General features: G+C 37.9%; 1 protein-coding gene across 2 annotated transcripts in view; it reads right to left on the bottom strand.

The window, feature by feature from the left end:
• The window catches only part of LOC100747243 (putative phosphatidate phosphatase), a 59,187-nt gene that overhangs the window by 36,470 nt on the left and 5,279 nt on the right, over positions 1-17,438 (bottom strand). For both annotated transcript variants that reach the window (XM_003487911.4, XM_012383165.3), the window contains exon 2: positions 4,605-4,756. In XM_003487911.4, the coding sequence (XP_003487959.2) occupies positions 4,605-4,756 (152 nt within the window). The remainder of the gene's footprint in view (positions 1-4,604; positions 4,757-17,438) is intronic.

Here is a 17,438-nt window from a genome sequence, read left to right as displayed (position 1 = left end):
GTACATCTAATCTATATACTTGATTATTCTGACCATATACTTACTTACACTTGTACAGTTACTGTCATGAGAATCTATACATTCGCAGGCAACAATACGCCAAAACACGTACTCGCTGTGACCATGGCTTAAGAAGGCACAAAGAGGGTCGAAGAAGCCACTTGCCACTTGCCACACAGTTTCAAGAATCTCTAAGCGTCCTTCTGCTCTCGTGTTCCATCGACTGTTCGACTAAAGCGAAGCATAGAGAAGCGAAGAAGAGCAAAGAGGATCGAAGTAACGCGTTGCCCGCGGTGACAGCGTTAATTCGAACATCGTGCGTACGACGAGCCGCAAAGCCAAAGTAAAATAGGCCCTGACACGTTTCAGACATAGGCTGCCTCCGGAAATTTGCAGACACGCGCATGCATCCGGAACGATATCGCGAACGACGATCGCGATATCCTTCGCTCGCGTTGGTCGCTTGAGAATACCTTCGAATTCCATGGAAACGTGAATAAGAAGAGCTTTTGTGCAGCGATGGTAGGACGTCGTAACTCGGTATCAAGATATCGACAGGACGGAGTTTGCGAGCATTGAATAAGATCCGGGAGATATCGAGGGTTGAATAAGTAAAGGATTCGATCTGTCATGCTTTCTTTGTGCGTCTGAGAGACTTGCTCGTTACCGAGGAATGCTATCGTCGGAGTAGACTTCGCTGAATTTGCTGAGGTTTTAATATAATTCTTTATAACGCGATGCGAGTGAAACTTACATATGTAAGCGAGGAACGCTTTTGCAAATTTAAATTTTTGTCGATATAGCTGGAAAAATGGAACCTACATGGACATTTCTCTCGTCCATCAAATGTTGCAAGGAGTAATACGTTTCGAATATTTTATACATTGTTGCGTGTTTAAATTTCTCGTATATTGACAAACGCGGTTTTGACGAAATCTTCTGCTGACCTAAAATTGTTACTTTCAACCTTGGCCTAAACTATATAACGCAATCGCGACGATCTCATAACGGTATCAAAGAAATTGCAAAATGTTTCGTACGATACGCGTAACATATCCAGAGAAGATACATCTGCGACTGTTCCAATGCTTTCTATTTTTCTAACGATACCCATAAAGATCTACTTCGTTGCATATTCCAAAAATCATACCTAATCCCGCAATTCGACGCTGGCTTTCAAGAGAAAAAGAAAGATGCAAACTACTCGTCGATAATTTTCGGTTCTCGTTTACAGATATCCGTATCACGCATCGCTGAAGATAACTATAATGTTGTAAGACATATCGTGCAAACATCTATAAATACCATGCAACTATCTATGGAATTCGAACGATTTTCCGCCATAATCCTATGTATAGGAGACTACGCGGAGGAAATATGAAAATATTCGACGAAGCAGCGAAGAGAAGGCCCCCGGGGACACACACGCATCTGTTCAGTTTCCTTTAGTGGGTAACGACCCCTTGGTAGCCCGAGCCTGGCCCGAGTGCAGTTTCCAAGGATGCAAATAGAGGATGCAGTCTCTTCTGCCCTCGCTCGGCAAAAATACATCAGTGTGCACGTGCACCACTTCCAGATACCGTAAATCGATTCCCACGACCACCGAAACTTAACGAATGCACTTCTTTCGTCGTTGCATCCCACATGTGCCGACATCCTTATGCGGTCACACCTATATGTATACGTGTCTTCGTCTCAATCTTACACCTATATACGCGTTTTCGCTCGGTTCTTTCTACTTTCCTCCTCTAGTCATTCCTTCTTTTTTTCCTTTTTTTTTTTTTTGTTAACTCTTTCTCGCTTTCCATGTATGCTTCTTTCGTAGACTGATGGCTCGTCGACAGGAGCTTGAGAAGCACGTCGAAAATATCTAGCGATATATTAGATCTACGCGGAGGATCGTATCTGGCAAGGGCGAGAGCAAGAAACAGATAAAGAACAGCTGTGGCGGCGGTGTCGTCAGGAAATTAGATAAAAAGATAGGAAGCTTTTTTTTTTATTTCCTCGCGAGACTACCACTTGCCGACATCTGAACTACTTCGAGGAGCGTCACAAATCTGTGTACATCTGGAAGACGACAGGGTCTTTTTCGACGTGGAGTACATTTCAGTCTTTAACCATTTCACGCTCGATATTTCACATACGCGACATTCTGCTTTTATATTGTAAATTCTCCGTGAATATTTACGCGAATTTATATTTATATCGATATAACTGGAGGGAATTAATTTCGTTCGCTTCACGTATCGTAATCGCTATACATCGAACCTTTTATGTATCTTTCTCATGCTTGCTATTGTTGTTGCTGTACTATATTTTATCGAGTTGACAACCAAGCGATTGCGGATTTTGTCATTAGGCGATATTGCAAAATCCGCAATCACTTAGTTGCCAAGCAATGCTATACAGTACATTTGCACGCCTTCAAGTTTCTCATAATATTCAGAGTCTATTTATTAGTTTTAATTAACTAAACGACAGGTATATTTGTTCCTGGTGAAACCGGTTTCAGATTTCGGTATATCATATAAAATTTTATCTTTTGAACAGAAAAGATAAATAGAAAAAGTACAATACAATTAAAGGGGAAATTTTAAAAAAAAGATTAGGAAATTACGAGAAGAAACACGTAACGTGCGAGTTTCATAATCGTACGTACGATTAATTTTGTTTACACGAAAGTTACGCAAACAAACGGAAGAAATATCGAAAAATATTACGATCACGAGAAAAAATAATGACCGAATAACTTATCAACGGATGTCATTATCGTCGCTCATTGATAATCAAAAACAGTGGAACCTTCATTATCAAAACTTACATAATTCGAATGCTCTTATTATCTAAATATTTTATTATCAAACACTTTTTTTCCCCGACGACCTTCTAATTACTTTTTTTTCGACCAAGAAACGATCTATGCTTCGTTAACGAGAGAATAACCTTTTTTTCCGGGAAATTTTTATATAATTTCGTAGATCTGAAATTCTTTTAAAATGAATCGTAGATGGTAGGAGTTTTCGATTTGTTAAATTTTATTCCTACGATTTCCAGATAGAGATTACGATAATAAAGCGGAATTATGGTTAAAAATCAGATACCGTTGGCAAATTTTAAAGATAACGCTAAGTGGAACATTAAATATTGACCTTCGTCGATGATTCATTTTGCATGGAACACTGTTGCGTAAAATATCAGAACATTTAGATATCATTGCTAAAAATCGCGCACAGATGAAAAAATGTAAAAATAGAGTCATATTTTATCTCTCAATTTTTTTGCACGGAACATAACTATCTTTGAAGCTTATTTCTTTAAAATTCTATTAGCTGTTTCTTAAAAAAAAATTCGCATGCATAACATTTCCGAATATCTTTGTAAAATGTTAATTACTCGAAAGTTTATTACGTAATGAGTAAATAATTAACTCAACTGGCTTAAATTAATTACGATACACAAGCCGAGTCATTAAAGATTATCGCCTGGAATGATTTCTTACCTATTAATTTTTTCAAAAAATATTTAATTCATTAAGTGAAACAGATGAACGTTGTTTTCGTTGAACTGCGTAAATGCCAATTTTCATTACCTAAAGGAAAATAAATAACCTGGAAAATTCCAGTGTGCTATCTTTTCCTTTTTCAATTATTATTTTAAAAAGTAACTTAGAGTCTATTAACCGTTTACTTCAATAGTCGTGCCTCTTTATTCACTCGAATAATATGTATATTCTATTACATTCCCCCTACAATGAGTTCTTCTGTCGTCGATAAGATAAAAAACACAATAGTGGGCAAATGAATTAATAAATGGATATTACGAAGAGGCCTTGAAAGGGGAAAGATCATCGGCATTCCATAAACAAATATCAAAATCCAATTAACTGGCATGTGAAAAAACTTTAAGTTTGGCAAACAAGAAAATATAAAATATTTGTTCCGTCTTAACCGTAAACAACGTTGCAAAGATAGATCCAAAAAGTGTATCCACTAATCTTAAAATTAATCTGTAAAATATTCATTTCTTTTCTTGTTTCTCTTATTTCAATAGCATTGAACTACAATAGCCGCTATAAATAATTAAAATGAATTAAATAGAGAATACAGAACGATAACTCTGGTAATTTAGAATTAGAATATCACCTTTCCCCATAAAATATCACCACGATATACAATTAATATATACATATATAATTTGTAAATAAAATAAAATATTTGTCGCGTAAAAATAAAAACATCTGTCTTCCTTATAAAATTCCCCCGTTTACGTTCTAATTCTTTCAAACTAAAACGCTAAGGACCGTAACAATGTTAAAATATATCATCAGAAGAATCCTAAAAAATATAAACTGGCTTTTAAAAAGCCCATTCAGTCAACATGGTAGTCAGCCGTTTTCGGCATTGCTGGCGCGTCAACAGTATCATTTTCAAGATTTAAATTCATCCTGTCGGCGTTTCTCACACACTGCGTGACCCCTTGTATGTTTAAGAAACACCTCGTACAAAATATCCCGACCGCAAGAAAAACGATAGCGACGTCGTCGAGCTATCGTCTGACGCTTCTTTTCGGACCAGGGAAATGAAGAATCGCAGCAGGTGACTCACCGTGCATATAGGAAGTAAAAGACCGATGACGTAGAGCATCGCGCTGGTTACAGTCGACGTGTGGAACGGATGATATAACGACTCGTCATTGCAGAAGAATCCACGCTTGTACGGTTTGCCGAACAGGAAAAACATCAGCACCGCACCACCCACTGCAAACAGAAAACGGACCATCAGATGTCGATCGCCGCCTGTACCATTTTTATTCAATTTCTTTGATCGGCGATGACGCCACCTTTGTATCGTGTCATTGCTCGCGAAGGCGAATGACGCTACGTCGCGTTGGCGTCACGCGAATTGTTTTCAAATGACGTCGGAGATATTGGCGAATTTCAAGGAAAAATGTTTCAATCGCAGCTGAGGTTTGCACGTATGACCTCGAACCAGCGCGATAAAATTGTACGCGTAGAATGGAACTGAAGAATTTTTCTCGTGATATTGGATTGGCAACTAAGTGATTGCGGATTTTCTCATTAGGTGGTATTGACAAAATACGCGATCACTTAGTTGCCAATCCAATAGAATGAAACTTTTCTGTTTGAAGCTTAGTTTTCGAGAAAGTCGAGTTTAAAAATTTACTTGAACATGACTGTACAGCAGAAAATCATCGGTAGGATGTTATTCTACGTGTGAAAACAGGTGAAAAATGTAGAATAAAATTTGTTCATAAGACGCTCGGTTCCTGAGCAAAGCGAACTTGAAAACGTACCATCCGCGTGTATTGGATCGATTATTATCTAAACACGAACAGACTCTACTTTCGTGAAGATGCAACTTTAAATGGAAAAATTTTGTTCCAAATTGGTTCACTTATTTTCGTACGTAGAATAGCCTCGTAATTATTTACTCCTGTCTAGTCGATACTTAGCCGAATTCATATATATCCAACGAATACCCAAAATTCTGTCGTAAACTAAATTTGAAAGAAGAACACTTTATTCTATATTTTTCCCTTCGTTCTTTCGTAAAAAATCACCTCGTACTCGCTTGTACATGTTACTCGATCGCGTCCTGTATATTCTATATATCTATAGCTACATTTTTGCACCTTTCGATTCATCAGAAATGCATCAAAATCCGCAGTCCATTTATTCCTTACTTCTTTCAAAGTTAAGATAAATCTAAATCAAACTCGAGACGAACTAAGGACATCGTTTTTTCTTTATTTCCCAAATTCTTTTAATATGTGTTTGTGTATATATATATGTGACGGCACTCGACAACAAATACCGCCACTCGACGCTAACTTTTACCGGACAACGGTAGCGCAGTGGTTGGCGCCTTAGGTTACGAACCGGGTTCGAATCCCGGCGACCGGAGTCTCCGATTTTTCTTCCACGATACAAAAATGAGAAGAAAATCAGCAGTAGCTTATTATAGCGACGTCTACATTAGCAGCTACAATCATCACAGACAACACGATACACCTCATATATATGAACATCGGGGACCTCCCTTTGGGAATGTTGAGGAAAACCCCAATACCCTAGTCCAGACGTTTACTATAGCCACACTTAAGTAATAAAACTAAGAAATAGTTGTAATGTTCCGATTATGGGTGCTCAAGGTTTGTGACGATAGGCTTTTTGGGCTCGAAGTGACATAACGGGTCACTGAACGTAGCCACGGTCACGGGAGCGAGGGACGTGTACCTAACACAGGTATGGAATAATTATATAGCTCTCCTTAAAAACAAAAATTGACCCGAGAGGTGGGGAGAGGACTATATAAGGGCAGTTCCGCTTGGACTGCGATTAGAGTCTATGGAGTCTATTCAGAGGAGTACTACTTGCACGTTGAGTGACACACCCAAGATCGTGCATCACATCGCATTCGTCGTCCCGTTGGCCGTGGATTCGTTATCGAAGCTGAATTCATTGTCATCGACATTTCGACCATCCGATCGCCGCTATTACTTGTACTTTCTTGTAATAATCACAATTGTACCAATAATAAATATCAACTGTAACCACGATGGAAAATTCGAGCGAAGGTTCGTCAAACGTCCAAAATTCCAACATTAACCCGGCATAATATATCTAACATAATGTGTGCATATTACTTCTCATGCTACTTACGCGTAGCTATTTATATGTATGCAGCACAACATGATGTAACGCTTACACGACTGCTTGGAATACGACTATGTACTCACTCGAAAGATTGCTTAATTAATACAGTAAGCGGAAGAAATATGGTGAGATCGTTAAATGAACGAAGCATCGGATTCTCTATGTACTCGTGTCTCAAGTTTCGCTTGAGTCAGATTAGGATTTGACGTTATGACGCACGAATGAACAGAAATCTGCGAAGATATAATAATTTCCGATTTTATTGTGTCAACGACAGTAGCGTTACACATCAAATATTTTCTCGCAATGTCCTCGCACGCGTAAGCTTGTACACTTGTGTCGTTCAAGGCCAATTGCATTAACTCAGCGCGAATACCGTTACGCTGTAAAATATTTCAGTTTTGTTGTTGCTGATTCATACAACACGCGATACCTACATAATTTCAAGCTAATGATAAAAATAATTGAGCTAATTACAAATAATTGAAAAAAAGAAGAAAGTTTCGAGTTATTTCAAAGCATTGTCCAAGTATGTATAAAGGTCATTCGCGAACAATTTGCTTAAAACTTCATCTAAAATGAAAGCTGTGTCTTTTTTTGCCAATTTTTTTAGATTTCTATCGGATCCTCGTTATCATTAGATAGATTTTCCATAAACGTACAGAACGACAATTGACGCTTCCTTAAAGAAACGTGACCGAACTTGCTAATTCCGAGTGTCATCGTACGTGCATAAGTAGAAAGGAGATTTATGGCGCTCGTTGCGAATAACGATACATACATCGTCCTTGACATAAACGAGACATCATCGTATTACGCGATGACTATCCGTGTAATGATAACTAAATTTGTTGCTCGTGCGCGCTCCTGCGCTAACTACGGTACTGCGCGATTCAAAATATGTGCGCTCCTTCCTTGTTTGACAATCGTCTGACAGCACGTTTGACACGTGCTCCGTCTGCATTTTAATCGAAGTGCAAACAAGACGAAACGTTAAACTATCGATCGATGGTTTATTATTCGATTAACGCTAACGCACGAGAAATGTCGAAACAAACAGGTGCAAAATTTATCCTTCGCTGCGGAACTTTAAACAACGTGATAACGTTATAACTCGAATCGTAATCTACGTTACGACTCGTGATTCATATTTGACATATTTGGATAGCGTTCTATCACTAAGTACACGACCGAATATTGCAAGAAAATTCTTTCAACAAAGACACAAAGTTTGACAATTTTGGAAGATTGTTTCGCCTATTGGAAAATCTGGTTAACAAGATCTCCGCTTAAAATTCCTTTATCATTCGATTATCTTCGTTGATTCGTACATCTTAGCGGAAATCTGCTTACGTTTGCTACCAGAAATCTAGCGAAAAATTCTCAACCTCTTATCCTCTACTTATATCCTCAACGATCTTTCCTATGCTTATCATCGCTGTCGCAATTGCCACGAGTAATCGATAAAAAAATCCCTGCAAAACGCTTAATCAAAACCGCCTAACAACTGGCGTCTCCTCCCACCTTGTACGAGCTTAGAAACGCCACGTTGAAAGATTATACAGCACATTAAAAGGCACACCCTGTTTCAACGGAACGTACGTAAGTACAACTTTATCAGTTGCGATTACTGGCCGAACCCAGGCATAATAAGTCAACGAGTCGATTTTCATAATTCGCCGATCACCAACGCGGTTGCGTCACATTTCAGCCAGATATCGAGCAGAGATTACCGGTTGCGTCGATTCGATTTTTCTTTTTCACCCGCAACGATTCCACGAGCGAGCGGACGATCAACCGTGGCTACGATAATTCGAAAATTGAACAGCAGTTCTCTTATCTGTGGCGTATTGCGTTTGCCGCGCAACGAGTTTCCATAATTTTCGATAACCATGGGCCGATAAGCTACCGAGGATCCATCGTTCGCGCTATCTATCGCTACTATCTAATATGAGATGGCAAGGCGAGGCGAAAAGGGGCGGAAAAATCAGGAATAAACCGGCGTGGTGAAATTACGGCGTAGCAGCCGGTGGAACGCCGACGCTGTTATCCTTCGCTGTTTACTCGATGAAAATCGTGAGATGCCTCGCCTCCGCTACCTGGAAATACCTCGACTCGACCGAGTCAGCTATTAAGATAATTGTCAGGCTCGCTTTTAAGCAAAACGAGGCAATACGGTGAGCAGGTTGTAACAACTGTAGCTACTCGCACGGGATCACACGTGGTCATTATTTATGTAGCCGGACTACGTTCGAGCTCACCGCTGTTGCATATATTTTACGCACTGCTTGAAGTTTCATGATCATTCGCCGGTGATTGTGCCTGGAATTTATTGCTGACCACAGGGGCAGCCGGTAATATTTAGAAATATGCGAGGTACCGTGTGTTTTTGGAGCTATTGGCATGGCGCACGGATTGCCTTTCCAAGAATTCACACACCGTTTTATCGCCTCGTTGAATAGCAGACAAGGGGTGAAATTTTGGCGGGTAATCGCTCCGACATTTCCAGCCGTTTCCAACGCTGTAACGTGCATTTTACTCTTGTTCCGCTTTTTGTTTAACTTCAAGCTAAATATACTCCTCCGTCGAATTGTTATTTCTTGTCGTTTACGAAACTTTGGAACTTCTTCGATAAATTGTACGCGCCCGTTGATGAACTCTGCGATTGCAAGTAAGATCGAGCACTTTGAAATTACAATATCGTAGCGATAATCGCACCGGTATAACGACCTAATGATATTAGCCAACTCGAAGATTATTATAACGATCGATCCTACGAGGAAGCAACGTCTACCGAGACGTAGTTGGGTGATTATCCGCAGAATTTTCCAGCTTCATCTTTCCGAGGATGAAGCTGCACGCTAAAAAATGTTATTGCCCATTTTCACGAAGGATAAATAGCTTATACAGGTTGGAGTTTCTCACAACGGTACCAGCGAAAGTAAGTAATTTATTTTTTGAAAATGGCACATTGGACGCGCGCTCGTTTAATTTAGAAATTGATAGAAAGTGCAGTCGATCGATTTGGTTCCATGTGCTACGTGATGTCATTTCGTCATTGCGCGACGCCCTGTATAATTAAATTACAAACTGTACGTGACAATATTGCTCGAACATAAACGAATCGGAATCGAACGTGGAATAGAATTCGAACTAAACGTAGAATTCGCGTTAAATTGAAACTAAACATAGAGTAGGCAGGCGACCATTGAATTAGGACGAGTTGATATATTCTTAACGTCTTATTACGTCTGTTACTATTTTAATCGCAAGTTGAAGGAAGTTGATTTGACTGGGAACAGTGAAAAATGTGAAATTCGTTAGAATAAAGTTAAACTTCGAACTATTCGACAGCCGTTAATGATAATCAACGATAATTATCGCGCGTTCTCTGTCATTCGTCTAATTGGGTTGCATGCTTATCCTAACCACTATACTCGATGTCGTAACATCCGTTCTGGATAAAAGTACTCTATTTAGAATTTTAATTAACGCTCTATGGTAAATATAACAAGCAAAAACTGGATAAACGCTTCCATTAATTCTGCGTTACGCGCGTACAAACTTGTTTGTTCTGCTATTCGTGAAAAATTGAAATCATTGATATAGATAGTCTGAACGCTTCGCAGGCGGATAACGAGTTTTAACTCCCATTCGATTATCTAAATGTAAAAGGCGAGAAAAAGAGAGAGAGAGGTTTCGAATTAAATTAAACCGAGCTACAAATTATTCTGTTCATTTGCCTCTCCTTATTTACGCATGAATTATTCAGAAATTATGCGTTATCGCTCAGATCCTCTTTTTGCATGATTTATTTATGAAATGCGTTAGTTCTCTGGTAAAAATATCGCTATTACTATCACAATATTATTACAAGCGGCGTAATATCCTACTCCCAAACATACACACGTTCCTGCAACTTACATAACGTCACATATGTTTAACAAAAAGTACGCACGAAAATAAGGAAGATATTACCCACTCATAAGGAGAGTCGTAATCTTCGAATCCAAATAGTTTATATACAATCACCAAACGTTTGTCAAATTTACGTAACCACCAATTAAATTAATCTCCGGGAAAAATGCAGCAGAATGGAACCATCGAACGTGGAATGTTACTTAAAAATCGTACGCTTTAATATTAGCAATATTCCTGTTTGTAAATCGTATTTATCAGATGATACGAATTGAAACAATAATGACGAAATACATTGATCTTCTTCTTTCTATTTGTTACATGTTAAAAATAAATATATATATACACACGCATAAATAAATATATAAATATATATAGAATGTACGAATAAAAATCTTAAAGACATCGAGACGTAGCTATTATTCCATTTTAAATGACACGGAACGTACGTGATCCAACTATAAACGTACTATGCTTTCTGTTATTTCATCTAACAATACAATGTGAAAGGAGAATCGCGAGCATCAACATGTTTCTCGCGTTTCTCGCTGCCAATAAACGTAATCGATACGAATACGAAAACAATTTGCAGTAACAGTATCCGTGTCGGTAATCTTCCTGGCTGTAATACTCGCGGTTCGAATGCACTTGGTGAACGCGTGTTATGCAAGGACTGATAATGAACACAATACGTGCGTATTATTCGCGATTACGAACGGGACGGGCATATCACGTACAGTCTAAGCAAAACAGATTTAGATCCGCCTTGACATCTATTTGAAAGCATAGGTATACCTCGAGCAGTCGTCATCGACGCGAATTTCTGCACACCGGATGACTAAGCATCCCAACCATTTAACTATACCGTTGCTTCACGCTGCCATTCACCTATCCTTTTCATCGATCGTACCGATAATAAAACGTATCACAAGCGTCTCTGTCACGTTCTTCTTTGTATTCGAGACGCGAAACTTACTCTCGGTCGTTCTGTGCTCTTTTGGCAATAAACAAGCGGACGATTCCACGATCGTCACCACGGCGAAGCTGTACGTCAAGCGACCTCGATTCTAGCCGCAACTTCCACTCAAACAGATACGTTGTTTGATCACAAGGCTATCTCGTATAGTTGCAAAAAGAAATATCACGTGTGTCGCGATGCTTAGTGGAGTTCAATTTTTCGAGAAATGTACAATTCGATTCGATATCGTTTGACAATCTTTCGCTGTTGCTTTTGCACAAATTTTTGGAAATGCGTGGACGTGTTTAAAGAGCCAGTTGTGTATTCTTCTTGACGATATTTGTAGAGTCGCTCGGAGAATTACCTTGGCAATTATTTGCATACGACTATCGCTTGGAATTCATTTCCACATATGTTTGTATATGCAGAAATTTATACCAAATTTGTCGATATTAAAGCTTGACATTCTAGTTGAAAGTTCTGGCTAGATTTATATTCATAGCTTTGTTTCGTTAGAATATTTTATTATTTTTCTTATCGGATAAGTAAAGATGCGATAGATAACATTGTAGAGATTATTTAAAGTAAAAGTATTCGATTTCAACAGTGTTATCCTCTTCGAGATCTTCTATACTGTTTTGTTATATTTTATATAAGTAAGTGAATATAACATGAAACGCGACTTAATGCGTCTGGCATTTCGAAAATAAGTTTGCTATCTGCCATGATAATGACTTCTACATATTTTATTACATCATAAAGTCGAGCCGCGGAGAGGAAATGTAGAAGTTTGCTGGCTACTACGAACATGATGGAACCATCGAGAGGGAATATGTTACTTTACGCGCAACAAAAGAAACTTTCCACTGTAAATTCCAAAAATAAAATAGCAAGCAATTTATCAGATACGTAGCTCGTTATATCGTTCTCTATCTATCCACTTCTCGCTATATTTTTATACGCATAAATAACTCGAACGGCAGTTAAAATAATTTTTATCTACCTGTTATACGATTTGATGTACGTAAATAATAATGTAACGCGTACTATTACGTATAATAATATTTTTATATTTTCGTCATAGAATAAATAAATTGCTCTGTCATGATAATATCATCGACACACCTCGTCATTTCAAACAACTTTATTAATTCGTCAGCTTCCGATGATTAGCAGCCATTTATTTATCATCGTTTAATAATAAAACTTGCTCGAGACCGTGTGTTTTAAGTACAACGTAATACGCGCCAGTAATTTTGTAAACTGGTACTGGAGTTCGAAGAAGAAGAGAAAACCACGAAAGGGTATGCTAGTAGAATTTCCTCGTCTGAACGCTACGAGTGAGAAATCACGTGAAACAATATCTAAGTAGGTCTGTGATTTAGACAAATTTTTAAACAAATTAAACTTTACTATGAAACTACCATTAAACTATAAATATGAAATAAAAGAGAAATACAATTCTGTAACTGATTCTTCGGACAAATCGTCTTAAAAATGACAAATCCATAGACAAACATTCGAAGCGCAGAACCTTTTCCAACGACTTCGATCTTTTATCAGAATCACCTTCCTCTCTACATTTCACTATATTTCCCTATTACCTGCTCCCCTCATCAATCTCTACGCCCACAACGTTAAATCATCCTGTGAATACAAACACCCACATCGTTCACATTTGAATAAATTCCCCCTATCCGAATACCTGAAGCAAAATCCATCAACTAATTTCCATCTAAACGGCCGGACTCGTTCGGAATAAAGTACACCTACGTACACATTACAGGCGGTAGAAAAAGTATAAGCATAATTCTCTGTCTTCCGACGAGATACTCTTTTTTACTTGAACGCAACAACGATCGCATATTTTATCCTACATTTTTATCCCACTCGTCAGGATCAATTTCGAAAAGGGAAAATTTCAAAAATTATATTTGAGCGATGGCTTAAATCGACATAAACGTGAGTACACTCAGTGGTGTATCGTTGTTATATCATCTGACCTATGTCGCCAACTCCGACTATGTTTCACATGTTATTTGTTATTAAATTTATTAATCAACCTAATCAACGACACCATGTTCAACGATCGAAATATATCGCGACCAGACGACGAACGAAAAAGCTGGAAAAACTCGGGAAGCGAGGCTTCCGACAAACGAAATCTAAAATCCGCTCGTTTAATCGCATCCACGCGAGCTAACGAATGCCAAAGGTATAAAATTATAATTAAATAATATCATTATCGATATTACGTAATCAATTATCATAATTAATTGTTAAAACCTCGGTGTATTTGATTTTCGTTCTCATGGGCAACAGAAAGACTAAATTTTTCCCAATTATCATCCCTTTATGTTATGTACATATCAAAACCTACATCACAAACTCTCTCTCTCTCTCTCTCTCTGTATATAAATACAGGGTGGTTGGTAACTGGTGGTGCAAACGGAAAGGGGTGATTCTACGCGAAAAAAGAAGTGGAAAATATAGAATACAAATTTTTCGTTCGAGGCTTTGTTTTCGAGAAAATCGACTTTGAATTTTCGCTCGGTACGCGTGCACTTTATCGCGTTTAGTTATACCGGACCTCACTGTAGATCGTTGTCTCGATGGAAAAATTAAAAAAAAAAAATTTTATTCTATATTTTCGACTTATTTTTTCGCTTGTACCACCAGTTACCAACCACCCTGTATAATTTCTCGATTTTTACGTATTTACTATACAGAGAAAAGATCTCCACGCTGTATTTGGTACCATAAGTGTACTATTGGCTTGGCAACTAAGTGATTGCGGATTTTCTCATTAGATGGTATTGACAAAATCCGCGATCACTTGGTTGCCAAGCCAATATACTGTACTATTTCGCAATACGATATAAGATAAGCAAACTTATTAGAACGCAAGGTATCGATACACAGAGTGAAGTAATTAGCAAGATAAGAGTTTAGGAAGTGAACGTAAACACGGTGACTAAGACGAGAGGCAATCGTTATAATAAACAATAATTACAAGACAGGCTAATGACTCAGACTTCTCGAGATAGAGAACACGATTGACGTGTAAATTCGCGAATATCTTTGCTTAAGAACGTGCACGCGTTTATACTTTATCGGTACGTACGCAACGACGGAAACGTTTTAAACAAAGATATTGCAGGGTCAGACTGTTTAACGAACGACCTTTCCAGAGCTGAGCCAACGTTATGTGGCGGCGGTAACGGTTTCGAGGCAATGAGGTTCACATGGTATCGCGTTCTCAGTCGCGGATCGTGTCCTTTTCGCCTCGATATTTCATGGCTCGCGGACATACTATTCCCTCGCGCTTCCTACTCGCGCACATCGCCGCAACACTCATCTTCCTGTTCCTCGGCTCGACATTTATCCACGGCTGTGACAGATAGGCTCACAGTGTAGAAATTCTCGAAGGAGGGGAGAAAATTAAAGAGGAGAAAAGAAATGGCAACGATCGATGAAAGAAAATACCACAGACGCGTCAGAATGACATAGTATACACGGTGTGAGGAGAAAAATATAATGAAAGCAGTTGTCAACGATGTGCAAAGTGATTTCAGGATGAATTATAGAGCCGGCTAACCGCAAACGTACTGGTATACGCGCGATTGCTTACGCGTTTACACGGATATTGCTCGTGTCTGGTGCCTAATAAAAACCGTAGATTTACCGTAGCAGTGATATCATCCGAGAAAGCGCAATTGGATTATTTAATATGCAATAATCGATCGCGAAATCGATCGTGAATCGAGGCGAAATTACGATATCAGTGCGTTGCCTTTAAATCTTTTCTAATTCTACGCTGGCTATGTAATTTCAAAGTTGTATAATATTATAATTATGTTTTATACAGGGTGGTTGGTAACTGGTGGTACAAGCGGAAAGGGGGTGATTCTACGCGAAAAAAGAAGTCAAAAATATAGAATAAAAATTTTTTTTTTTAATTTTTCCATCGAGACAACGATCTACAGTGAGATCCGTTATAACGAGACGCGATAAAGTGTAGGCGTACCGAGCCAAAATTCAATGTCGATTTTCTCGAAAACAAAGCCTCGAACGAAAAATTTTTATTCTATATTTTCGACTTCTTTTTTCGCGTAGAATCACCCCCTTTCCGTCTGTACCACCAGTTACCAACCACCCTGTATATCGCGTATAAGGTTCTATATAAATTTTATCATCGCGTATTAGTGTTGCATCGTCTAATTTCTATTTCCTTTATCCGAATAGCTACTAATTTTTTTCTTCAAAAAAAATCTTAATTGTTTAATCGGATTTTATCTTTTATGAAGAGAAGCAGCAACTTTTTGTTTAGAAGAAATAAACAGAAATTAGATAGCTTGATCGTAATTTTGCTGGGCATTGCGTCATTGTATCTTACCATTATATTATTGCATTATTATTAAAACATCGTAATGATAAGACAAAAATAAATAAATAAGACAAAAATCTGATTGCTGCATTTAATTTCATTGCTTAGCAAAAGTTCGTGATGAATAGTCTTCTTGCAATCTCATCAAACAAATAACACGATATATCGTTATTTTGATCGGTAGTTATCGGTAATTTATGAATGTTCAATTTGTAAAACAACATAGCTGTGCAGTCAAGTATGGTACGTGTAGAAGTTTATTAATGTTACACCTTCGGAACTTCACGTTCATTCGAGTATAAACACACGACTGATGTTTCGTAGTAAAATTAGACATCAATCGATCGTAGATGCATCCGTCGAATAAACATTTATCTACACTTCTTTCTTGTATTCATGTAAATCAATCTACCAAAATACACTTGAGGGGGAAAAGAACAAAATATCTCTATTCAATCTTTTACTTAAAAAATTGCAAATTTTATATCCTACCGTATCCATAAGTAAAAATTACAGAGAAAAAGGCAATATTAATCCTGTTTACGATCGAACATCGTACTTTAAAAAGTCCTCGAACAACCATTAACTGATATTAATTTTAATCGAATTAAAAAAGAAATTCTAAAAATATTTTTATTCTTAACAACGAAGAAACGAAAATATTTTCTTCCAGCCCAAAGATACATTCCAGTAGGGGTTGATAAAATATATGTGATACGTTAATTTGCAAAATCACCGATAATAATTAAACTTTAAACACTTTAAACGCAAAATTTCCCTTCTCGTCTTTATCGTAGAAGAAGAGGAGAAAAGATAAAGAAACGGGGTAATAAAGAGATACGGCTGATATATGTATATCAGCTAATATATAGAAAGACCACCCTGTACGCGAGAGGGACATTCGTGGGAAGTATTTAACACCGACTAACGAAACGAAGCAACAAGACTATCGAGAGAGCTACTGACCCATTCAGTCATTGAATCAAGGCGATTTTGAGCGGCTAATCTACACTTGCGGCTCGTTGAATGGCTTCGATCTACCATGTATTACAGGGAGGCCTAGTGACACACAGGTTCCGACAAAATTGCCGCTAATGCCCTACACACTGAGCCGGACCTGTTTGTGCCGCTTAACGAAGTTTGAAAGGGTTCAGTTATTAGAGAGAATCGTAAAAGACACGCTCCGCTCGGTGGCCACCAGTTATACTTCGAAGGATCGAGTATAATACCCAGCAAAAAGTGAACAGCGCGTCAAAGAATACCGGCTAGGTGTTAAAAGGAAAAGCATCCTTTCGAATCTGTTAACTTTAATTGTTATATTCTTTAATATACTCATATAGTTTGATTTATGATTTTTATATTTTGATATTTCTCAAGTTCAAAGTTGTAAATTTTAAAATTAATTAAATTGACAATGTCTTTCCCTTTAAACTTCCTCTCTATATTTAGATTCTAATTTTGATTTTCATTCGATTTTATTATATCTAGATTTTACATTC

Source organism: Bombus impatiens, unplaced genomic scaffold, assembly GCF_000188095.3.
Source record: "Bombus impatiens unplaced genomic scaffold, BIMP_2.2 scf_0203, whole genome shotgun sequence".
NCBI classification, from domain to species: domain Eukaryota; kingdom Metazoa; phylum Arthropoda; class Insecta; order Hymenoptera; family Apidae; genus Bombus; species Bombus impatiens.
The sequence above is the reverse complement of the archived record's forward strand: the minus strand, read 5'-3'. Positions and strand labels throughout refer to the sequence as shown.